This window comes from Ambystoma mexicanum, chromosome 5q (genome assembly GCF_040938575.1).
Source record: "Ambystoma mexicanum isolate Mex_15411 chromosome 5q, UKY_AmexF1_1, whole genome shotgun sequence".
Classification (NCBI taxonomy): domain Eukaryota; kingdom Metazoa; phylum Chordata; class Amphibia; order Caudata; family Ambystomatidae; genus Ambystoma; species Ambystoma mexicanum.
The window spans coordinates 640,667,671-640,693,259 of record NC_090933.1 but is presented as its reverse complement, the minus strand read 5'-3'; the positions used below and the strand labels follow the sequence as shown (position 1 = coordinate 640,693,259).

The 25,589-nt window shown below is 44.8% G+C and overlaps 1 protein-coding gene across 8 annotated transcripts in view; it reads left to right on the top strand.

Moving 5' to 3' along the window:
• Positions 1-25,238, top strand: part of ASPH (aspartate beta-hydroxylase) — a 1,438,894-nt gene extending 1,413,656 nt beyond the window's left edge. For all 8 annotated transcript variants that reach the window (XM_069621106.1, XM_069621103.1, XM_069621107.1 and 5 more), the window contains one exon: positions 24,953-25,238. In XM_069621106.1, coding sequence (XP_069477207.1) covers positions 24,953-25,103 — 151 coding nt within the window. In that variant the 3' untranslated portion in view covers positions 25,104-25,238. The remainder of the gene's footprint in view (positions 1-24,952) is intronic.
• The last annotated feature ends 351 nt before the right edge of the window (positions 25,239-25,589 follow it).

The following is a 25,589-nucleotide window of genomic DNA, read 5'->3' as shown; positions in this document are numbered from 1 at the left end:
TGGGACTTGGAAAAAGCATGTCTTTCTGTACCCCTTTGGTCACGAGCAGTGAGCGGAGTAGTAACAAATCATGTATTAGCCTTCAACCTATTGTTAAGAGCCGATCACCACAAAACCTTCAATTAGAATCAGGTTTGATAGAGGAAAGCTTGCTGAGTGAAACACCCTTGTGGGATCATAGACCAAAGGGCCATATAATAGGAAAAAGAAAATTAATGGGGTCCTTAAGTGATGCCCCCATGAAAGGTTTTTGGCACAATCAGTGGTTGTCTTTAACTCAAGTTTAGTAGTAGATATTATATTGAAGGAATGTGATGGTATCAGAGTGCATGGATTTGATGTAGCTAAAGTAATTGAGGGGGTACAGACTCCTCTTGATAACTGGAGTTTCATGAGGGATCCGAATGCCCGAGCATTGATTCAAGATCTTCAACAGTGACTCACTCTGAGGTATCTAATGACTGGTCCTGGTGGATTAATGGGTTGAAGGGCAACTGAACCTGTGGAGAGTACCCCGAAGTAGATTCATTCAAAAAAGAAGTTATTGAGTCTAGTCAGTAGGAACACAAGAGGGCATGGGTGCCTCTTTGCCTCAGTTGAAGTTATGAACTGACTGAGCTTGTTTCTTGTAATTGCCCTGCAGGAAACATAGTTAACGCAGCTTCCCACATTTGAGGGCTACCTGTTGACTGGCCAATCAGCTATTAAGGGACCAAAAGGTCGTCCCCGGGGGGTCTCCTTACATTAATAAAGGTATCGCCAGCAGTTACATTTCTAGGATCTACTGACATTAGGCAAGGTGCTCTAGCTACGACCATTGAAATTACTACAATAGAAGGTTGTTGGGAGCTGCTGATAATTAATGTCTACTGGCATGACAGGTTGGCAGAACTAGAAGAATTCTTGCAGGGTTTAGAAGAATTTGTCTTGGAATGGTGCAGCACCTCAACTCTAATAAGAAGACATCTTATCTCAGTAGAGGATCTTAATTCCAACTGCTCTAATATGGATAATGGGAGAACTTTAACTGAGTTTGAATGGGGTAGCAAGACGAATGGGAATAAAAACAACTATGGGAGGCTTTGGTCAGCATGTTTGGAGGGTCTTATATCCATTAAAGGATCAGGGACTGACTATCGCTCCTACATGGACCAATGGTCTCACTTTGTCAGTTTTGGATTACATCTTTACTGATGATTGTCTCTCGCCTAGATGTATACGCTTTGAAACTCATTTTACCGCTCATAGTGACCACGCTATGGTGGAAACAGTCTTCCAAATTGAGATTACTAAGGGGGAACTGTGGTCCAGGTTAGCTGTTACCAAGGGCCTGGTCATTAATAACAGTGAGAATAGGATTTCTTTGAATGAGGGTTCTGTGATGAGGTTTAACCACTCACTCTCTGATTATCTGAATAGAAACTCAGAAGAATGGAGATATTATGTTTTCACATCAGCACATTTTGGGAAACTTGTAACCTGCGCTGCTAACATAGTGTAAACATTTGAAGTGTGGTAACAAGGGAGCGAGATATAACCATCATGCTCATGTGTACAGTGAAGAAGTAACGGCTCGGAAGAAATTAATGAGGAAAACAATCAGTTATTATAAAAAAGCATCCTTGATTCCAAATCTGGATAGGAAGGAAGGGATGCATAGGGCATGACAATCGTAAAAAAACGGGCTTATTCAAACTAAAAATAAGCATATGCAGGAAGATGCTGAGGCGATACTTCACTCCCTCAAAGATAAAGATGGCAGACCGTTTTAGAAAATCATAAACGCGGTTGATAACATTCAGCCAGATTTACAGCTGAATGGAGTTGACGAGGCAATGTGGGTTTCCCATTTCTCTAGAGTTTTTGCAGGAGACCCAAGGGGTCAACAGGAAGTACTCAAATTGTGTGATAAGGAAGACGAGTTCAATATTAATGACTTTAGTAAAGAAACAGTTGGGGATTGTTTGCATAAAATAAGTTCCTCTCGTGCCCCAGGGCCGAATGGCTTTTCAAATATTTTGTTTCGGGGAGATCCCTTATTATGGTCAGAGGATCTCTCTATTCTCTTTGAGAATATTTAAAAAAAAAAGGGGGTGTATCCTCGTACTTGGTCTACTGTACATATAATACCTATTTTCAAAAGAGGAGATAGGTCCAATCCCCTGAATTACTGCCCAATCGCGATTTTAGATGCGGAAAGTAAGGTGTTTCCATCTATTTTGCGATCACATTTGGAATCATGGCAGGCAGAATCTGGGAAACTCAAGAAGTGTAATATGTGCACATCCCTCAATGGAACCATAATGAACTGTCTTCAGTCGTTGGCATGGAATGGGACATATGAGGGAGTGTACATTGCATCTCTTGACCTTACGGCCGCCTTTGATGCGGTCGATAGGGGTCTTTTATGGCGTAAACCTGCATCATGAGGAATACCCAATACTTCCTTCTATTTGATGTGACCGCAATTGGTCTATAGAGACTTATCGACACGTTTATCAAGTACATAAAGGATTTGTCACTGACAGTTAATCCTCAAAAGACTAAAATCATTCAGTTGACAAAATCTAGGAAGCAATTTCAACAGAGGTGGTTCATTGGTAAAAACAGAAATTCAGAAGGTTAACTCCCTTACATACTTGGGATTCAAGGTGAATGCGGGCCCCAACATGTCTAGTATAACTGCCTGGTTTAAAGCTAGAGCCTCTGCTTTGTCAAATCAACAGTCCAGAGGGGACGCTAAATTTGGGAAATTCTCCCTTAAACCAGTAGTTCGCTATTATGAAGTAAAAGTAGTCCTGAAACTATTATACGGAATTGAGGTGTATCAAATGAGGATTCTGGAGCTTCTTCCAATTTTAGATAGTAAAATCTGGAAAACAGTAATGCTACCTCTAAAGTCCATCCAATTGCCGTTAATCAGGTATGAGTTGCCGATTGTCTCCCTTAAGACAAGAGCATACTGGAGGATCCTTTCGTTGGTAAGAACATTCTTATATCCACTCGGGAACTCCCTCTTGGTGGATCAGAATAAGATCTATTTAAATCAGGAAGTGGTACATTTGAAAGAAGTTTACATTCTGTGTGAGAGTATCTTGGAGGACATAGGAAGCGCAACCGAAGAACTCTGTAGCAACCCCATGAAGACTAAATCCATATTGTATTGCTGGGATTGGATCAAAACGCTAGAATCGATATGTACGTATAGTTCCCTACAACATCTACATGGTGAACATAAAGATCTGGGTACATTTGCACCATTTCTTAGTATTTACTCTGATGGAAGTACTCGGTTGTTTTCTGCATTTTCGGTGGAATGTTTTATGGACTAGGAGTCTCTCTGGCCAAAACGGTAGTAGATTTTTTGCAAACTATACAGAGACTTTACGACACTGGGTCCTTGATTTTAGTGTCCTATCTCATCGACGTGCTAAATATTTTAAGAGATATTATGTATGCAATGCAATTAATTATGTCGATAGAGATGATTTTATTTGTTCTATGCTACTTGCAGGGCGTACTACTTCCTCAGTGATAGCGATTTCAAGTTTTATCAGTGCATTGAATTTAGATCCATTGTGCTATTGAGATTTAGTAGCATTATTAGCCGGTTGTGATTTGTTTTGATCTTTTATGTAAAGAAATTATGATATGATGACATTTCAAATGTTTTAAGATCTTAAATGTTTATGTATGAAGTGTATTGATGTTCGTTTTTTTACTATGAATTAAAGGTTGATTCATTTCAACCATATGATTTAATAAAAAATAAAAAATAATTTAGTTTTAATTAAAAACCGACTCCTTGGGATTTCTAGATTTATACATTCAATCAGTAAATGTTTTGCTATTTCTCATTTAATTCACCACAAAATCTGCAGTATCTTTCATGTCTAGGAAGACCAATTCTAGCATCCAGCACTTCCAATGTTTATACAGCATTAAACTTAATTGACATATATCGCGTTGCTGCATAGCTGTATGGGTAGGCTTTTATATGTGCAGGTAACCCACTGCATGCCATGTAGCTTCATAGATACTGCACACAATTGGATTTTACACCTAAATTGACCACATCCTGCTCCTTTTCACAGGTCAGGAAATCTTTCTTTTATAATCCTCTTAAGTGGTACCATGCAATGTAGCATGATTCCCGGTTCCACTTTCCCAATTGCAGGCTTAATGTATCCCAGACAGATTTTGTCCATTATTATATCCTGTGTATGAAAAGCTTGAAATAGTTGATTGATTAGGGATTCTTGCTCCCCTTCTTGTAGTTTCCCCCAACAATATCCGCTTTTGTAGAACCATACTGTTACAGCCATTCATGTTGGATTCCAATTTTAAATACTCAATTGGCAATGTGGATTGCACGCCCATCAATTTCCTGAATACTTTCGATTCCAATCTTAACAATTTCTTGAGATATTTCTCACACCACACTTCTACCCCCATAAACCATTATTGGCCTCAATTATATTTATATAAGTTACACAATGCCGGTATCGAATGCCCTCTATTATTCCCTGCAAACACTATGATGGCTTCTAGCATCCGGGATATTCACCCTTTAACCAGATGCCAACGCTTATCCCATTTCAGACGATCCAAGCAGTGGAAGATTTCTGCTGGAACAAGACAGCGCTCCACTCTGGAAAACCTTGTCTTGCTGGAGCGGTGCTCCGTCTAGACCCGGGGCCCAAAGTGCTCTGTGCCACTGGGCTGTTTGCTTTTTGCGAAAAAAATGCTCGGAAGTCTGCAAAAGAGCGAGATGCTAATCTCTGAGAACTGGGACACTGCGTTTGGACTAAGCACTGCCCGGCTGGCTTATTCTAAAACAATGATTTGCTGTTTGCTAATCCTTATGATTGGCCTCATGCTGAATGCCAGCTTTAGCTTCCAATCATAAGGAGGAACAGAAGCAGCCAATCATTGTGTTTCAGGAAGTGAAGTGCTAGTGCCATACTTACATTGACGCGATCCTCTTTTGCCCCGAAGCACTGTCGCCATCTTGTAGTGCTCAGCCCTGCCGGGCCGACTGCCGAGTCTTCCATAGTTCCTGCTAGTTAGGAAAATCTTGTACTTATGTTTCAAGTTTTAACAGAATTATTTTCCTTTCTTCCCGCCATTGCTCGTAAGAATTATTTTCCTTGGAAAGAAAGGAAAATGATCCTTGTTGAGTACAGGCGTCTGTTAAATGGATTTACAAAACAATATAAAGGCAGATGATGGGTAAACAGCAAAGCGCTTTCATGTTTACCCTCTCATCTGCCTTTATATTGTTGTGTAAATTCCGGTGCTTGCAAGGATTATTTGAGATTATACGCATGTTTCATGTTTGGATAATATTTAATTGGTTTGCCATGGAATTGAATACTTTGCAGCACGCGAATCATTACCGAACAAACAGTTTTTTCATCTGTAAAAAGAAAGGTTTTCTCCAGGCTTTTGAAATAGTGAAAAGTTGATTTAGAGATGGCACAAAGAGATACATTTTTTCTATATAACTTAAGAAAAAAGAAACACTCTACATAGCGATCTTTTAAAGAAGCAGGTGGACATTAGGGTTGCATCAGATGCAGCCCTTCTCACAATGGCAGCAGAACAGGAAAGGGCTAAATCATGAGCCCGAGGGAACATAACAGACAAGTGTCACTGCAGCGTGACATCATCACGCCGCAGCTCAAAATCGGGCCCTAGATCTGTGCCATAAGATAAGTATTTCCCAGCTATTAGGGTGGCCAAAAAGATTGTTCTGGCCACTTTAGAATCAGAAGCAGTCTGCCTGTGCAGGATTGCATATAGTGTCATTCACACTCACCCAGCTCAGGAAATGGGCCGGAACAAGACAGAGCGCTGCTCTGTCCCCAGACCCAGTGGCTTCACATGCTACTCACGGATCTGTTCTGAAGCCACGTTATCGCAAGGACGTGCAACCCATGCTTCAACAAGCAGGGACTTTCAGAAGGCTCGGCAGCACTGCAGAGTCTTCTGAAAGCAGTCTACGCGTTGAAGCGCGGGTTGCTTGTGCATGTGATAACTCGGCTTCAGAACAGGATCTATCCTGAAGCCGAGTTATCACATGCACAAGCAACCCACATTTCAACAAGCACACACTTTCATTACACTCGACATGGTAGACTGAATGCATAAACATCCAAAGCCTCACATACTTGTTGCAGCTGTCCAAACTGGTATACATGTCCTGCATGTGCAGACATATATTTCTTAGGGTCAGTACAGTGACCAGTCAAAACTGAATAGCCCAACTTCAATTATTTGCCCAAAAGGGTTTCTTAAGAAATGTTTCAAATTTAAAATTGTAGACAGTCTCATGTTCCCATAATACCCTTTGCTTTTATGCAAATTGCCAGGATTGGGTTCTATGTAGAAATACTGTATTGTGTGACCTGGCCTTTGGCCCCGCCCCCTCGTCCCTAATGCCCTGCCACTCCAAGGATGAGAGGGTTCCCCCAGTAAATTTCTTCAATTTCCAGCATTGCCTCCAAGTATTTATTTTCTTGAACTGTGATTTATTTTATTTATTTTACTTTATTGTTTGCTTGTTAGGCACTAGGAAATAAATGCTGTTTCAAACCGCCCAGAGGGCAGCAGGGTGGGAACATGGGACAGCAGTACAATTAAATAAAAGTAAAAAAGAGAAATACAGAGGGGGAAGGAAAGGCCGAACCTACTATGCCTTGTGAGTATTCAGAACGTGCAAGTGCAGGAAGGAAGAGGGCAGTGGGGTATAGTGCTGTGGTGTCCATGCTCGTGGTGAGCCACAGATGAAGTGCAAGGTATTGTAAGTGCTATGTGGCCAGGAGGTGTTCGAATCTCCAGTGCGGAGGGTGTACCGAGGAAGACAGATGCTAGGGAGATTGGGTGTGAATGGTCCAAGGCCCAGAGGATGCATAAGGATCTAAGACACCAATCACAGCAATTGTGGGATTAGCAGAGGAAGGAATAAGGGTAGGAGGAGGAAAAGGGAGAGTTTTGAGGTGCTTTCTGAACATCAGAAGGTCCTGCTCAAGACGCAGAGGGAGGGGGAGGCTGTTTTAGAGGAGGTATCCAGCTGAGGAAAGTGAGCGGCCTGCTGCTCTCTGTTTAGCTAAATGCTTTACACACAGAGAGTTGGTGTCAGAGGAGCATAGAGGTCTAGAAGGAGAGTATTTGGTAAGAGAGAGTTGCAGATAGTGTGGTCCCAGGCACCACACAGCCTTGTGAATGATGCAGAGGGATTTGAATTTGATCCGTGCAGCAAACGGGAGCCAGTGGAGTTTTGTTAGGGCAGGAAAGATGCAGTCCCTGGGTTTAAGGCCAAGGATAAGCCTTGCTGCTCTATTCTGGATTAGCGGAAGGGGTCGCAGAGTGGAAGAAGGTAGATTGGGAAGGAGGCTCTTGCAGTAGTCAAGCCTAGACAGAACTAGGGCTCAGGAAACATTGAGCTTCTGGGGGAAAGTGAGAAATGGGAGAATTCCTTTGAGAAGGAAGAGTTGGAAGTGGGACTTCTTGGCAATCTCCTGCGTGCGAGGGAGGAAAGATAAAGAGGAGTCAAAGATGACTCCAAGGTTTCTGGCTTCAGAAGAAGGAGCAGGGGGAGACCACAAGGTGGGAGGCCAGAGAGAAGGGAAGAAGGAGGGAGCAGGGATCCCAATTGGAAGGATCTCCGTTTTGCTGGCATTGAGGAGAGATCATTGTAATAGCACCAAACTTGCATGGCAGGCAGGCAGTCAGGGATGAAGGATGGTGGGAGTGAGTCAGCAGGAAGTCTGAAAAAGAGTTGAGTGTCGTCTCCATAACAACGGAAGTTGGGGGAGAAGGAGGAGATGAGGTGTGCCAGCTGGGCAAAGTTGTTAAAGAGCCAGGGAGAGAGGATAGATCCCTGCGGGACACCACATGTGGAGAAGGAATTTGGAGAGGAGAAGGTGCCCAGGATGACATGGGAAGAGCAGTCAGTTAGGAACGAAGTCAACCATTCCAGTCCTATTTCGAGATATCAAGAGTATCGTGGAGGCTTTCGATGAGGATGGAATGGTTGAGAGTGTCAAAGGCAGAAGAGAAATCAAGTAAAATGAGGACAGTTGCCTTTGTGTGAGTATGGAATGGTTGACAGTGTCAAAGGCAGAAGAGAGATCAAGTAGAATGAGGACAGCTGGGGAGTTGGAGTCCAGGGAGTGGAGTCCAGGGATATGAGCAGTTCTTCGCGGGTGTTCAGAAGAGCAGTTTCTGTACCTCAGTGGCAGTGCAGTGGCCAGGGACTTCATAGCAGCCTCGGTGTAGGGTTCACCAGTTCTGACAGGGGCACGCTGTGGGGGAGGCGGGGCGTGCAGGCGTCCGCGTGCCTTCAGGGCTGCGAGGACTCAGAGAGCTCTCTATGCGGCCAACAATGTCCCGACTCGGACGGAGCAGTTGCGTGGATGTACCATAGTGTAGGCAGACTGCATACCATATATATATCGCACCCTAAAACAAGGATTTTATGCGTGTATCAATGCCGGTCAGCAGGGCTCCACTTTCATGTGGCCATCTTTGTCATGCGTAACAGCACCCCCATTGCGCCCGCCGTTTTCAAGTCAGGCAAGCAGACAGAAGGGCCAGCAAGCCACAGTTTGAGCAACGCTGTGGCTGGCTGGCACTTCTGTTAGTCACTGCAACTTTCTCTTGTGACCCCTCACGCAAGGGGTCACAAGAGATAGTTACTGTCCTTTTGCTTCCCCAGGTCTTTGACCCTCGGCGAACCTGGGAACTCCGTGCTATATTTCTATGTTTGTAAAAGATGGCTTGAAAAGTACACATTTCAGGCCATCTTTTATGAAGCTTTGCCGACGGACAAAGACGCCTCAGACCGTCCAGCTTTATAAAAGATGGATTGAATTGTTTACTTTTCAAGCCATCTTTTATAAACATAGAAATATATTACATAGTTCTATGTTTTAAAAAAATGGTTTGAAAAGTACACAAAGAATAGTAAGGTACGCACACAAATATATAAATGCTTGCATTTATATATTTGTTTGCATGTCCTGCTATGGTTTGTGTACTTCAGGATGGCTTGAAAATTACAGAATCCATAGTAAGCTATGCACACAAATATATACCATTTATATATTCGTGTGTGTCTTACTATGGTTTGAGTACTTTGCAAACCATCTTTGTTTATAAAAGATGGCATGCAAAGTCCGTCCGACGCCTCTACGCACCTGATATGACGTTTGGGCCAGTGTATGTATTGACATTGCAGCCCATGACCTCAGTTCCTTTTTTCCACACACTGTTCGCTGATCGAAACATGCTTGTTGAGTTTTTCTTACTTTTTGAAGTACGCTATTCCTGCTCTCTCCAAGGCCTCTGGCTTAAAAACGTGCGCAGACTACGGCCGCTAAATGTCATCCTCGGATCTCCACCGAAAGGAGTCTAATAGAGGAACAAAGATCCTCTCGGTAGTGTTCTCTCTGATGAACGTTCCTCCCACTGATCCCTCATCACCCTCACTACCTGTCCCTCTTGCAGGAAGCTAGTACACCATCGGTCTACAGTCCCTCAGCTTCAAAGTGCTATGGAGAAAGGGTGGAACTGAAGTCACGGTTCGCGGCATTGCTATATATGCTGGCCTTGAGATCATATCCGGAATGGGGGCGCGTAGTGGTGTCAGCCGACGTGGAGCCGTGCTGCCCCCCCTCCACCTCCCGGTGGGAATAGGGATATCATAGATGAGGCTTCAGTGGGAGGAACGTCCATCAGAAAGAACATTACAGAGAGGTAAATCCTTTGTTCTTTGGCCACTCATGGCTGGTAAAATAGCCGTTAAGATAGCTCAGCGGGTTGGGCACTCTCTGCTGCAATCTCTGAGTGATCTGTAGGTCCCAGGTTTGAGTCCCGGCAAGGCCAACTCAGCCTTTCATCCTTCTGAGGTAGATAAATGAGTACCAACTTAGGTTGGAATGACAAATGTATGTAAATATGTTCTATGTACAGCGCTCGGAACAATCACTCCGGCATGCGCGCATCATTTATCCAACATTCCACTGACCATGACGTCAGCACTCAGTCACACAGAAGTCAGGTCCCCATTGAAGACCTGAGAGGTGAGAGTAAATGACAAGGTGAAGGATTTATGCTGACCAGTTTCAGCCTAGCCCCCCGTAGATTAGGTGTACATGGAATAAGTCTCCTCTCGCCAAGTGGAGCCACTCCCTTCGGGACTAGGGAGCTGAGCCCACTTAGCTTAATATGCCTTACGGGGTATGTGCAAGTGGGTTCCCACTGGGGCCGAGCCCCCCCTTAGGGGACAGGAGATTCCTCTGAAAGGGATATTAGTAACAGTCCCTATTTTGTTGGCTACATGGGACTTAAATTGCATGATGACTTAAAACTTCCTGTAAGAATGGCTGGTGTGGTTTCCGACCCTATGTGTGCCCAGTACTCATCTGGAATGGCCCACCCCATAACAGAGGGCACGATAAAAAGGCAAGCATTGGAGACGTAAAGAAGAGAAACCTGCAGAGCCAGAGAAGCGCGGGGACCTGAGAGTTGTGGCAGGAAAAGAAAGAGTATATGGCAGGGGTGGTGAACCAGACCGTGGTCGAGCCTGTAGAACGCTCACAGCCCTGCCATACCAAGTGCTGGAAGTGCCCGGCCCAAAGGAGAAATGTGGAGCACCCACCGCCTGAGAAGCAGACAACACGAATACCGAGACACCCAGCACAAGGTCCTACAGAAAGCCTGCCGGGAGAGCAGGGAAGCTCTGCCCAACACCAGTAAGGAACAGAAGAGCTGGTGCCATGTTGGCTGAACTCCCCTACTCTCTAGAGGAGAACTGCCCAGGGAACAGAGGTATGTGGTGGCTACGGGATAGAGACCCGAAACCCCAAGACAGCGTGAGAAACCAGAGACTCCAAGGCAGGGTGAGAGGAACCCAAGGCGGTGAGAGAAACCCAACCCGGAAGCGCGGTGAGAATTTGGCGATCCCAAGGCAGGGTGAGAGGAACCCAAGGCGGTGAGAGAAACCCAACCCGGAAGCGCGGTGAGAATTTGGCGATCCCAAGGCAGGGTGAGAGGAACCCAAGGCGGTGAGAGAAACCCAACCCGGAAGCGGGGTGAGAATTCGGCGATCCCAAGGCAGGGTGAGAGAAACCCAACCCCAATGTGGGTGAGAAACACGAAAGTCTAAGGCGGGGTGTGAGAGCAGAGACCCCAAGGCAGGGTGAGAGAAACCCAATCCCAAGGCGGGGTGCGAGAAACCAGACCCCAGGGTGTGGTGAGAGAAACCAAACCACAAGGCGGGGTAAGAATAACCAAATCCCAAAGCAGGGTGAGAGAATCAAGACCACAGGCCAGGCTAAAAGAAACCGGACCCCAAGGTGGGGTGACAGAAACCAGACCCCCAAGGCGTGATGAAAAGAACCAAAACCCATGGTGGGTGCAAAGTCCATGAACTACTTAGCAAGAGAGAACGCCAAGATTGTTCTTGGGAAAGAATACGAGGAGAACAGTCAGAGTGGGAGACGCGGACCAGATGCCCCCAATGAGTACAACAAGAGAACTCAATTGGACTCAATTGAACATTACAAACAAGAAAAGGTTGGAGAGCTATTCAGTCTAGTGGCGTAGATTGTGCACGGGGTCAGGGAGCCCTTATTAAGAAAGACACACCAGGGTGGGGGTCAGAAGCCAACCACCATTCATTTGGCTCAGGGCCAGTTCCTTTGCTAAATTAATGTTTCTTTATAGTAGTAGGGACAGAACTCGGGTAAGCGTAGGATTCTGGACGGGAGGACTTTCTTATTTTGTAAAGGACATCCTTACGAGCACCCTTTTATGGAAGGCCCAAGTATCACAAACTTAGGGACAGCATAGGTTTCTTTTGTGCACTAGAATAAAGAAAGTTCACCAACAATGCCACCTTGTCAGTCCTCTGATTCCGAACTACCACACAGCCTAGTTTCAACGCATAAAAACGATGGCTTCCCCCACGCTCTCCATTGCACAAAGCCTGTTCTCATGTTATGATCCATAGTTCATCCAAAGTCCTTCCCATGCGCTTTCTTTTTTTACGAGTAGACTTATTGAATGTTAACGATTTCTGCACTCGTTTTCCTTCCCCAATGTGCACACACAGGAACCTCAATTGGCCCAATGAAAGATAGCTCAGTGTGTTTGCCTCCGGTCTCTGTGTTCTGCTGGTAGAACACAAGTTTGAATCTCAGACACACTCGTTCCTTCATACTTTACTTCCACTGTGAATCTTTCATGCACTAAAATGCTGCTACATTCTAAGTAATTCCATCCCTTTAAATATATGAGCTCTTGTATAACCACGACAGTGTTGAGTTATTCTGATGATGACAGACTTGCTCAATAGTTCTGGTTCTGTATCATTAAATGTACTTCAGATCTTTAGAGTATCGGAAGGATAGCTCAGGAACAACGTGCTCACCTTGGAAGCAAGGCGGCACAGAGCAACACAGGTTCGATCCCTCGGTCCGCGCAACACAGGTTCACTCACTCTGTCTGCACAACACAGGTTTGCTCCGTCAGTCGGCCCAACGCAGGTTCGCCCCCTAAGTCCGCGCTTAGAAACCTCTGGGTAGTACATGCATTATAAATAACCAATTAAAATAAAAAGAAATACATCTGTTGAGAAGTGCTGGGGCCTTGTCAATAAGAGTGTAGCAGCTCAACTGAGAGGTGCTGATATTGTCCCATCAAAAGTATAGCAGCCCCACTAAGATGAACTAGCATTGCTTCAACAAAAGCATAGTATTATCGCTGAGAAGATTCAACAATTATAGAAGCCCTGTGCAGCAGTACTATCCCATCAAGAGTATAGTGAGCTAACTGAGGAGTACCAGCATTGCCCCATTTCAAATATGGCAGCTCTACTAGAAAGTGCTGGCTCATACGCCTCCGCTCCCCGCCCATAGCATTCACCCTCACCACGTGCACACTCAGAGACATGCAAACAGTCTGATTTGCCCTCTCCCTGCCGTTATCCCCGTCCCCTCCCTCGCTTTGCATCTGTACCTCCATTTCTAAAAATCCTTCTGAGTTGGGTGTACCTCTACATCTGTTCACCAGAGGGGTGAACAGATGTACAAATACACCCAACCCAAAACGATTTTTAGAAATTGAGGGACGGACTTGTTTTGCATCTGTGCCTCCATTTCTAAAAATCGTTTTCAGTTGGGTGTACCTCTACATCTGTGCAGTGTGCACCCCGGTGCACAGATGTAGAAGTATACCTAACACAAAAAGATGTTTAGAAATTGAGGGACAGATGCAAAGCAAGAGCCTCTTGCTTTGCATCTGTCCCACAATTTCTAAACATCGTTTTTCCCCGGCCTTCACCCGGGTCTCCAGAGAGAGACGCAGTGTGGATGGAACAAAGGGCCATCCATACTGCGTCTCTTCTCTGCGGCCCGGGGGGTGGGGCGGGGGTGGTCACAGCCCCGACTTCATTCTGCCGGGGGCAGGCCGCGCAGGCCCCCCCCTGTACTCGGCGCCCCTGCAGTAGAGTGCATGGGTGCACTGGGCTGATGGCAGGTAGGAGTGCTGATGAAACAGGGCCATCATCAGCATAACACGAGCACCTGTGCTGGAACCTAAGAGATTCCACCATGTCTGCATTGTGTACCTAATTCTCCTGCCACCGTTAGAATAAGGTGTGTGTGCGACATAATTCTAGAATCCGGATTCTGTGTGGATGTCCTAGATTCACCGCTATACACCTTCAGAACAACACACCTGCACCTGCAATGCTGTGTTCCCTCATTCCTGAATTAGAAATCAGCATTCGATATGTTTAAGCATGTAACTAGCCTAACTCCGTACCCATTAGGATCCTAGATTTAAAATGTACCAAAATTAAAATCTGTACAAATTGGTAATTCCCCCTCCTGATTCCAGAATGGTAAAGTGCAGATTTATGGCTGGCTGTCTATACGCCGCTTTGGCATAGATGCAGTTTTGCTTAATGCATAAATATTTCTCTGCATTCCCGAAAAATTAACATTCTCACCGACAGGTGTAGCCGCAAATAAATGTGTATATGACACTGGGTTGTTTCAATTTCCCAATCTTTCCGCACCCCCAGCTCCCGGCCGGCTTGTGCAGCCCCGCTCTCTCACGTGACTCCTGTTTACACTCTGCATCCGTGGCCACTGCAGCAGCACTTCAAGTGGGTGTTTCTTTCTAGACGCGAACTCGTCCGAACTTCACTTATCATATCCTAAGAGCTCAAAGTAGCCGAGTCAGCATTGGTAACTAAAACGCCATGACACCAGAGCACCCCTTTTCTTTTTTTTTAATTTATTTTTTTATTTGTATGAATCAAAATAAAAACATTGATTTTTACAAAGAGCTTGTCACTGTCCATGTCTGTTAAATGTCTTTTTGTTGATTTTGTTTACATGAGAAGCAAAGTTGCTAGGGTTTTCAGCCTTCTACGGCCTCTTCAAACTGGTATTAGTGAGTGGAAGATATGATTAATCATGATCTCTATTCACTCGCAGCTGCTACTTCTAGGTTTCGCGAAGTTGAGAGTGCAAACGTCGAGTCCTGACTTTCTGCTGTCATTTCTGCAGAGGTCAAAGTGTCCAGTTTTGCCATGAGTTCGTGAACTATTTGCGTGGTAGCCGTTAGCCAGGTCGGTCTATCGCCACTAGTCATTCTTGACCACCAACAAAGTTCACTGTCTAAAGAAGGGTCCAATGAGAAGTGTCGCATGTAGGCGGTCCTAATTGGTTTGGTTTCTGGGCAGCCCAGTAGGAGATGTCAAACTGTCTCTTTTTCGTTTGTATTGTGACATAATCTGCAGTGTGATAGAGTTGACATACCCCTAATGGCTCTAATTTCATTTGTAGGCAACAAATTCAATCTCACTCTTAGAATACAGTTTCTTGCTTTTCTGTTGGGAAATTGTTTGATGTATCCCTGTAATTCATTCAGTTTCTTTGTATTCAGTGGCAAGTGTTGAGTTAGCTTGTTTTCTGAAGCTTTTGCCAATGTCTTAATCCAGTCTAGCTCTTTAGTTTTTTTCAACATTTTTCCCGGATTTGTGATCAAGTCATTCTCGTCACATTCAATTTCTTTTAGCAGTCTTGAGATGTAAGTCTTCCAGGATTGTAGAATTTTGTTAGACTCGGCTGCTAATTCGATTTTGATCAGTCTGTATAGCAGTGGACTTTCAGGAAGTAAGATTTTTCTGTAAAGCCTTAGTGAATTACAGTTCAACGTTCCTTGCAGGGACAGAAGACTCAGTTCCCTTCGAATTGATGCTACCGGCGTAGACGTAGGAAGGCCGAGAACAGTTTGCCAGTAATAGGCTTCAAGTTTTGGCCAAATTTCACGCGGGAGCAATATCATTGCTTCAGAACCGTAGGTTAGAGCAGGAACCACCTTCGTTTTGTAAAAATCAATTGCAGGGATCGTAGAAAAGTGACCCAGTTTATGATCGATAGCTTTTCCTTGTGAGGCAAGTTTCCTGGTTTTTGTTCTCAGATGATCTTGCATGGCTGTTTCTTTTTTGGTGTTGTCCAGCACAATACCCAGGTACTTGAAGTTTTGAACTTTTTTGATCTCCTCTGATTGAAAAAACCACTTTAGTTTTTCAGTTTTCTTCGTTGATTTTCCCAAGGTAAGTATTTTTGTTTTGGTTTTGTTTACTTCCAGGTTATTTGCTGTAGTATACTCGTACAGGTTGTCCAATTGACGCTGTAGACCTATGAGTGTTTGATCGATCAGTATAAGGTTATCGGCGTAGAAAATTCTGCTAATGGTGTGTTGACCCACCCGGGGTGGGAAGGCTCTCACAGAGGCTTCTGAAATTTGAAAATCACCGAGGTAGGCCAAAAAGAGGGAGGGAGCCAAGGGGCATCCCTGTTTGACACCTCTTTGGGTTGTTATTGGTTTTGATAGCAGGCCTTGGTAGTTCAGTTTAACACAGACTGTCGTGTTCATATATAGTGCTTTAATGGGGTTCAGTATGGACTCAGGGCAAGACCAGGTTTTCAGTTTCCTCCAAACCGCAGACCTGTCGACTCTGTCAAATGCTTGGGAAAAGTCTATGAAGGCCAGATGTAACCTAGGCCCTCCTTCGAGCATTTTGATTTTCAGTATACTTATCAGAAGAATATTGGCTGTAGTTCCCAAGTTCTTTTTAAATCCAGATTGAAATGGATCATTACATGCGGCGTTCAAGGCCCATTGTTGGAATCTTTTCAGTAGCAAAGCGCCAAGTAGCTTTCCTATTGGATCAAGGAGCGCTATGGGGCGATAGTTCACTGGATCGTTGATGTCTCCCTTCTTGTATATGGGTACAATTGTATATTTGTATATGGGTCCAAGAAGCAGGAATTGATTGTGATTCCGCACATCTTGAGAAGACTTGACAGATAAAAGAGGACCAAGCTTCTGGGTTGGATTTCAGGTCTATATTTGTAATACCTTCGGGGCCAGGAGCCCTTGAATTTTTCAGGTTGACGATTAGGTCGAAAATGTCTTCTTGATCGCTGATTTTTACCCAGGGTACTTCTTGACTCTCTAGTGTAGCGGGTTTCTGGCCCCAAGGTAGACCAAATGTTTTCTTTATGTATTTGTCCCAAGTTGCTTCTCCAATAGCGTTTTCAATGCTTGCACTACTGGTAGATGATTTGGAGTTTATTAATGTCCAGAAATCTTTCGAATTTTTTGTGCAGATGGCTCTCAAAATAGCTTCGGAGTCTTGTTGATATAGAGTTCTGCGATGAGATTTTAGCCAGGAGCGGTAAGTGGACTTCACTTTCCTTTTCTCCCTTTTTGCTTGGTTAACTTCAAGTTTTCCGGCGATTCTAATTGCTTTGCGGTATTCTCTTCGTTTTTCCACTAGCTGTATGTCATACGAATGCTTTGATTCTAGGGGGAGAGATCTCGTAGTACCAGGCTTCCTATATGTTATTAGCAAGGGGCCGCAATCGGTCTCAAACTCCAGGTTACTTGTTTTGGCCTTACTGTACTTATTGGATAGTTCTATAATATCTTTCGCTGTAAGGCGTAATCTGTTTCCCTGAGGATTTAGTTCCACCTGGTAGTTCAACGATTCAACTGCTTTGTTGGAGCTTTGCCACGTTGTAATTAGAGGGTTGTGATCACTTGCCGTTGTTTGTTTCACCTTGAAGTCTAAGATCAAGTTCAAGAAAGGGCGTGATACGAATATGTGGTCAATTGATGACTCGGAAACCCCATTTGACCAGGTCGGTGGACGTGACTTGTCTGGAAAGACTGTGTCTAAATTCTGGAACTGTCTAGACTTCATAAGGTCGAGCCACTGACTGCCTCTTAAGACGGCAGGGGTTATGGCTTTTTTTGGTTTTTGTTGGGGACATGCTGCATTTAGATCACCGCAAATTAGTATATGCGTCACTTGGTGGACTGTCAGAATCTCGTCTATTTCTAGTTCCATTTCTCTAAGGAAAGTAGTCACTTCTGTTTTTGCTGGATTCCAGTATATATTTAAAATAGCTAAAGATGTGTTTTGGTCTTTCTTGTCGTGATTGCTTTGTTGGGACCACTTTAGAAGAACTACTAGAAGGTGTTGGTTGGCTCGTAAGACTTTTTCCAGTTGTAATCCATGCCCCATGCGGATGGCTGTCAAAAGGCCAGAAGATGGCCGGCCTTTCGTGCTTTTTAAAGCTGGCGCCAAGACAAGTTCGTAGCCATCTAAAGTCGGTAGTTTTGTTAGCCACGTTTCTTGTAGACATAGTATATATGGAGTGTTTGTAGAGGACATTCGAATATTCAGGTTAGTTTTTGGTCCTGTTGCATCGTACTTCGAGATAGATTTGACTCGCCCCTTTGTACTGGGTAAAGCGTGGGTTTTAGTGTCGCTGTTCTCACTCTGCTCTATTCTGGCCGTCGACCGTTCCCCATTTCTTTGGCGTGTTTGGGTAATTGAATTAGTTTTTGAATAGTCGCCTTGGGATTTTCCGTTTTCCCTCGGGGTGAGGGGTTTAGTACGCGACTGATCTCTGCTGTTTGTTGTTTCTGTGAGGTTGTATCCCATCTTTAGTAGATTTTTTGCTTCTCTTCTTAGCAGGTCTTTGATTGTTGTTGAAGAAATGTGCAGATATCTTTGCGCCTTACCTTTCCTGTGGCTTGGATCAACTATCTTTAGGTCATTCGTATTAATTATCCTCAGCTTGGGCACATGATTGAATAGTATTAGTACTGAGCTTCTATTCAAAATCACGCCGTCATGGTTTCCTGGAATTTGTTCCAGTTTGAGGACCCACAGTCGTTCTTGAGGGGCTTTGGAGATCTTTTTGTATTTTTCTGTTTTGGATCTGTAATGCAGAACCTCGATTTTTTGTTTTCGGTTACTTTGTTCAGGTCTTTCTTCGCTAGACTTTTTTCCTTGTGATTGCACCTCTTTCGAGGCTTCATGGCTTTGAGCATGATATCTTTGTGAGTCAAACCTTGAACTAGTGTCCCTCACCTTGTAGGAGCTCGTTGTTAGTTTTTGTTGGATTGTTGGCTGAAGTTCTGTTGCTTTCGGTTCCAGCTTCTTTAAATTTTGAATTGTTTTGTTACGACGTTCTTCTAATGTGAGGAAGGGTACAAGTTGGTTTAGGCGCACTTCTTCTAAGGTGGCATCTAAGCTGGAATGATGGCCCACTAGGATTTCCGTTTTTCCTTGCGATTTAGCTATTTCCTCGATGGTGTCTGATGGATAGCATTCCTCTAAGTGCAGGCTAATATTCATCAACGATTCCTGGATCATGAAGTCTTCAGTCGTTTTGGGAGAATAAGTGGCTGTGTTCTGGGGGGTGGGAGTGCTCTGGGTTGCCGAGGGAATAGTCTCCACTCTAGCACATTCTGGGTCGACTATGTTCGGTTTAGTTCTGGGTTTAATTGAGGGTTCCTGTTGTTTCTTGGGGTTGGAAGGTTGGACATTGCTCCTTTTGCTTTGGTCCTTATCCGTTTTCTTTTTGGTAAAGATCTTGTAGGCTTGTTCAGTGCTTTGGCTCTGGAAGGGGTATCCAGTGTCTGGGGTGAAGGTGTCGTCTACTACCAGCACAACTTCCTTTTTCTCATCTTGGCCTCTAGGTTTTGTTATAGAATTTGTTTGGCTTGTGTCGGTTTGGGTTTGACAGTTTTTGATGGTAGTTTTCACTGTCAAATCTATGAACGTGGAGGTTTATTCTCTCACCTCTCTCATGGTTTTATTATGCAGTGAATCGGCAAGTGTTGGATTTTCCTTTCTCGCTTTCTGTTGTGCTGGAGTAAAATAAAGGTTTTGATCTTTTGCTTGTTTCAGACGCTCTTCGTGGGCCATCACATAGCCCTCCAGGAAAATGAGTTTAGTGTACATCATCGCTTGAATTGAAGTGTGGTCTTTGAGAGTCTCATTTAAGGATTCATAAAGTTTGGTGAATGGGGTGAGGCCTATTGAAATTGCAGACATGATGGAAAAAATGTCTGTTTCTTTCGCTGATCGAGTTTTTGAAGGCGATTTGGCTTGGTTGCTAGGACTTCTTTGAGGCGAAAAAACAGTAGAGGCCGTCTTGTAAGATTTATGATAATGTCTTGTGGAGGGATGGTCGAGAGAGTGTCTTCTGTGAGAAGGCCTGGCTGGTACTGAAGAAATTGATTTTGGGCTTTCCGTCTCACAACCAGTGCTTCTAAAATGTTCTTTGTCCACTGTAAGGGCGCTATTTGGCGTTAGAGGTTGGGCCTAATCCACCGTCGGAATAGAATCATGCTTTTCCTGGTCTGGAGGAGGTCCAGAGTCTGACCAAGAGATTTGGGGATCGGGCTGAAGATCTTCTGATCTGGGAATTGTTAAAACTCTTTTGTGGTCATCGGTGTTGAGTTCTTGACTGGTTCATTTGTATTGATTGGTAGGCCAACGTTGTGCTCCTTGTCATTGCTTTTGTTGGAAATTTCCCCGGTTGGTGCTTTTGGTTGTACGGGGTGGTTTGTTTGGAGCTCTCTCCCCTTCTCCGTCTGGGGCTGAGGTTGCTGTTTTAACGGTGGTGGCGTAGCCTCTGAGGTGTCGGAAAGTTGCTTCTCCTTTTGGTGTAAAATAGCAGTAGCTAAAGTCGCCAATGTTTGTGGGTGGTGAGTCAGTTGCACAGTCTTCCTGTATTTTGACGGTGGGGGGTTTTCTTCTAGTGCTCCCAAAATTTCAGTGTCCGTAAGCTCTAGAGTGCGATGAGAGTATTGAGAATATTGAGAAGTTTTTGGATTGAAAAATCTGGTGAGCAGGTTTTGTGAGGCAGTGTTTTGCATTGCCTTACCTGACCTTTTCAAGTAGGCTGTTAGGCCGCTGTTATTAGTTATCTTTGTGACTAAGCCCTTATTTAAAAGCAGCCTTCTTTTTTTGTTGTATTTTTTACCGCCTTTAAGGTGTTTCTTTTCTGTTGTTTTATGAGCTGCCGGTGAGTGTCTAGGGCGTTTACTTTGTTTTGACCTGGCCGGCGTTGAAGTAGTGCACAACTTATCTGGATTTTCCTGGTCATTGCAAGCGAGTTCCTCATCCTGGTGGAGAGACTCGGGGGGAGTCCTCAGTGCCGAGGCAGATGACGGTGGGTCGCGCCCCCGCGGGGCGGGGTCTTCTTTTTCAGCGGCCGCGTCGCTGTGTATGAAGGCTACAACTGTGACGCGGTTGCAGGGTTCGACCACTCCGGACTCAGCAATTACTGGGCCTTCTTCGTGCGGTTGACTTCGGTTTTTGCTGGTCATCGAGGCTGCATTGGAGGCTGAGGCCTTGGACGATGGCAACGTACATCCTCGTGGGCCTGGATCCTCTCCCCTGGACGGCACGGACCTAATATCTCCTCCGGGACCAATAGGTGAGGGCGCCAGAGGGACCGTGATCGCAGGGTCCACGAGGTACCCGGTGAGTCGGGCCTCAAGATGTAAGTCCTCTATGATTGATGTTGCAGAAACTACTGGCTCTGGTTCCAGCATCGTTTCTCGTTGTTTTTCTTCCGTCGAGAGCGCCGAGGGGGCCGTAAGAACGGCTGCTTTCCTCCGTTGCTGTTTATAGTTCAGCAGTGTCGTTGCTGGCTTATCAGTTTTTCCTGTTTTTCCATATGAGCTACAAGCTGTGGAAAAACAGTAGACTTGATTTTTTTTAGTGTTTGTCAGTTCTTCTAAAATAGAGGGAGGCCGCGAACTGCGCATCCAGCGTTTTGCTTCCACGTCAGTAAATGGTGGGGTTGGGGAGGTGGCAGTCCTCGCAGCCTCGCCTGCCATGACTGCAGGACTGCCACTCCGCGTCCGCTCCGCGGACTGTAGAGGTAGTTATAGAGTAGTTGAGAATTGGCTCCACCTTCTATGAAGACAGGGAAAGCAGACTCTTCAGGCAAGGGATACTGCAGGACTGCCACTCGCCGCCACTCCCCTTTTCCTGTCCTGCTGGGAGGCAGTGCTAGGTCTAGTTTGCTTAATTGCAGTTAACCAAGCCACAAGCCCAGAATGTTTTTATGGTTCAATAAAAGTCCAGAACTGAAAGGGGTGGTGTCCGAGAGACTGGATATGTGTGCCCCCGCCCCTACCCACAGTGGGCAGAGAGTTGTAGAAATGATAGTGTAGCTAAGCTATTTTAGCTTGAGGAAGAGGCTACGTTTCACCAACGGTCTATTTTCAACAGCTCCAGATTAAATTCTGTATCCAGTGAAGTCTGATGCCTTTTATGTGGTCGCCTTTCAGTATGAGTAATTCCCATGTCCAGAGCTGCATGTTTCAGGAGAGTAAACATATAGTGCAACCCTAGAGAGATAAGTGCTTGGAATCCCGAAGAAGTCACGTGAGGGAATCGCTGATGCCGACCGAGGGAGGGATTCAGTGGTGCAGTTAGGGCGATCAGACCATGTGGAAATCGCAGGACTATAGCCTCAACACATGGCCAGATGGAGCGCCACCAACATATTAATCAACAGCGGGTCTGCCTTTCTCTCCCTGGCCTGCATTACCTGCCCTAACACTGCGCATCAACTCTTTCCATGCCCTTCCAACTGTGCCCATAATAGTCTGTCCATCCAAACATAGCCATATTATTGAACCATATTGCTTTATGCTTCATAGCAAGGTTAGCACAATATAAAACCCAGCATATATCTTTCCACCGCCTAATTCATGTGTACCAAAACATTCATTTTTACCTTTAAGTTGCTCTTCAGATCAGGCAGCAATAATATTAGAGCCCTATCACGTGACAATGACGCAAACCTATCCATTCAACTGTGTGGGTGGAAGCAGGAGGCAGGATCGTATGTGTCCTTCTTTCCCATTTTTCGTTGGAAGCATTTTTACTTCCCATTTTTAGGGGGGTATTTGTCTGTTTTTCAGGAGTAAATGTATCTGTAGGGCTGGGTGTCTTTGGTTTGATGTATGGTTTGTCTTGGCTTATATATAATAGAAGGGGACAGTGTCCTTGCTAAAATGATTATCACTTGGAAATGTGTACTGATGTGGGAAGTAAGGAACACTTTCTTAACGAGGAAGATTTGCTTTGCAATAGTGAAGGTTCAAGGGGGCATTTGGTTGAATTGCCTCCTGTACATTTTCGGTCAAAAGTATATAATAGTTTATATCTTCGGACTGGCCTATGGTGCTGCACGAAAGACAGCACCCCAATAAGATGCATATATCTCCTCTGGTTTAGTCTGGCTACACCACTGAGACGAACAATTTTGTTGGAGAGAGAATGAATCAATTCAAAAGAACAATACTGAAGGGAAGTAATTTGTTCTATTACATATAAATGAAACAAATTCGACTGAAGCTATAGTTGGGAGCAATTTTAAAATCCCATGCCTGATCCACGTAGATTTACTCTGGAACCAATTTGTAGGTGGTTTGGGAATTATATAGCTACTGTCTCCCCATTTCTGATATCACCTCTTGATATGATATGATAGTCTATTTATATAGCACCCATACACAATGCGTTTCAAAGCGCTTCACGGCAAGGGAGGGAACAAGGGCAAATACAATGACATTCTTACAGGCTATGAACAACAAGAATGTGAAATTAACTATCATACTCGTCCTGATGACATTTCAGATAGTGCAGGAGCTAAAACACAGATAGGAAGGAAATGGGAAACAGACAGGCGACTACCATACTAGGCCTGACGACATTTCTGGTAGAGCCGGAGACTAACAAGAGGTGAAGGAGGGGGGAGGAGAAAGGTGAGAGAGGAACAAAACAAGCGACAATTATGAAAGAGTAAGTGCATAGATTAAAGTAAGGGAGGGGGAGAAGGGAGAGGAGGAGAAAACAAAGAAAAAAAGAAATAAAGAAAAAATATATATAATGTCGGTGCCAACTTTGAAGCTATATTTCTGTGAGGTTCCCATACATCTGAACTTCAAAACTGCAATGTTCAGCCAGTGGGTAAAAGTCAGTTGTGGGGTTCCAGGGGGCCCATACTTCTGTCAAGAGAAAGGGTTCAGTGTGCTGGCGATCAGTCTGCAATTCACTTGCCGGACTCCGGTGGCCTGGGATTCCTCACTGTCCTTGCTTGGAGGAAGCAGCACTCAATGAATTGCGCTTGGGGTAGGACTGGCTCAGGATGTAAAGCCTTGACGTTTCCGGGCCTGGGGAAGCAGAGGATATCTTCTCCCGTCACCCGGCTGAGGGTCACAGCAGCCGGCTCTGCACTCTTGCTTCCGCTCCCGTCAAGGCTTCATCCCCACCAAGCACTTTCCCCCTGCAATGCTTTCCCTCCTTCACCTATTTGTGATCCCACACCCGCGCAAGCTCTCCCCCTGCTCCCTTGCCAGCGATCCTGTGAGGGTATCTTCAAAGACCTGCCACCTGTTGCTTCTCAGGAGATTTCTGGTGGTCTCTCTAGTCTCTTCCCTCGTCCATCCCTTTGTCTCTCCTCACCCGACTATACATTAAACATCTGAAAGCCAGGGAAGCAGTGGCCTATGGGGAAATGACTAATTATTCACCACATTCCAGGCCTTCTGATATGCTAGTGTTTCATTTAGGTGCTGAGATCTTATGATTATGTAATACCACTTGTTATGTTATGCTACTCTGTGTCTGTACTGCGGCACATCACGGTTGTAATAGTTTCAAAGCGCCTAGCCGTGTCCCTGAGGCAGCCTGTTGGGCCTGCATCTACCCAGACCTTAGCCCGGGGGAAGAGAAAAGGATATTCAAGGGGATGTTGAGTGTATGGTCAAAGAGGGAACAGTCATTGCATACAAGGATGATGCAAGTAGGAGAGGAATGCTTTGGAGAACCACGGCTGCATGTTGGACTTCTTACATCGACTACAATGAACGGGAATCATGCTCTTATAATGGTAGAAGCTTCAGAAAATGCACCCAAAAGTGGGTGGAACCAGCATTTTATTTGTATTGCAAAGCGGCACGTTTCACAGTACACAGTTATAGTTAGGCATGTTGCGATATTTTAATATCTCTTCACCCACATCCTCCTGGCTAATGTGCACAGGGGTGGACTGGAAACACAATGTGGCCCTGGAAATCGTGTTACGAGTGTCCCCACATTACAGTGTGAGCAAGTCGAACTCCTCTATGGGAGGTCTCCTTGAAGAATAATTATAACATTTGGTCCAACTAGTGAATTTGAAAGAGTGTTTGTTCCTATATAGGAATTAAAATGTAGTTGAATATGTCCCAAAACTGACATCTAACATTTGTTAAGATCGAGGAGTAACATACTTGAAACTTTAATAACACAATCTTTACTTCAAATGGGGAGAGATGAAAGGAAGAGGCTGGGGTGTGTGGGAGAAAGGGCGAGAGGAGCAGAAAACCAGGGTCCCACACGAAAGAGAGCCACCCGGAAATCTCCACAGTTCTCTGTAGGCCCGCCCACTCCTGAATGTGAATGAACAGAAAATGATATAACATACCGTAAGCCTGTAGTAAAAGGCTGACACATCAATTAAGAGCTTGTGATGAGATCCATGTTGTTATGTTTCAGATCTTGGGACGAAGGGAAGGTACTCATCTTCGACGATTCGTTTGAGCACGAAGTGTGGCAGGATGCGCGTGACTACCGGCTGATATTCATTGTGGACGTCTGGCACCCAGAGCTCACTGCACAGCAGAGGCGCACCCTGCCGGCCATTTAGAGCCGCTGCCTTGCTCTGCCTCCAACGTGTGACCGATATGAAGGAATTAGAATGGCATTTTCTCCCCTCTGTTCTTTTTTTATATCACTGCACTGATTTTATGGAGTGAAACCAATTTCTCCAAATATCTTCACAATCCTAACTCACTGTTGAAGAATTGTAGGCACCGTAATGTTTTTAGTGTATCATGTCGATAATGTGAAGGTTTTTTTTTAAATGTCTAAATGGATACATGTATTTTTATACAAAAGCTTAATTGATAATTTGCTGGTGCACGAACCACTATATATTTGTTCAAGTTGTGCAATTGTTGCTGTTGTCCTTTAACCCCCTCCCTTCCCCAAACCATATTTGAGCACCCCCGGGCAGTTACCTACACTACATCCAGTGATATCAGTGATCCTCCCCATGGAAAGCTGCTGAATTCGGTCTCCTGTCCACTGCTGCTACTTTAAATCCCGAACATGTTAGCTCGGATGTCCGTGC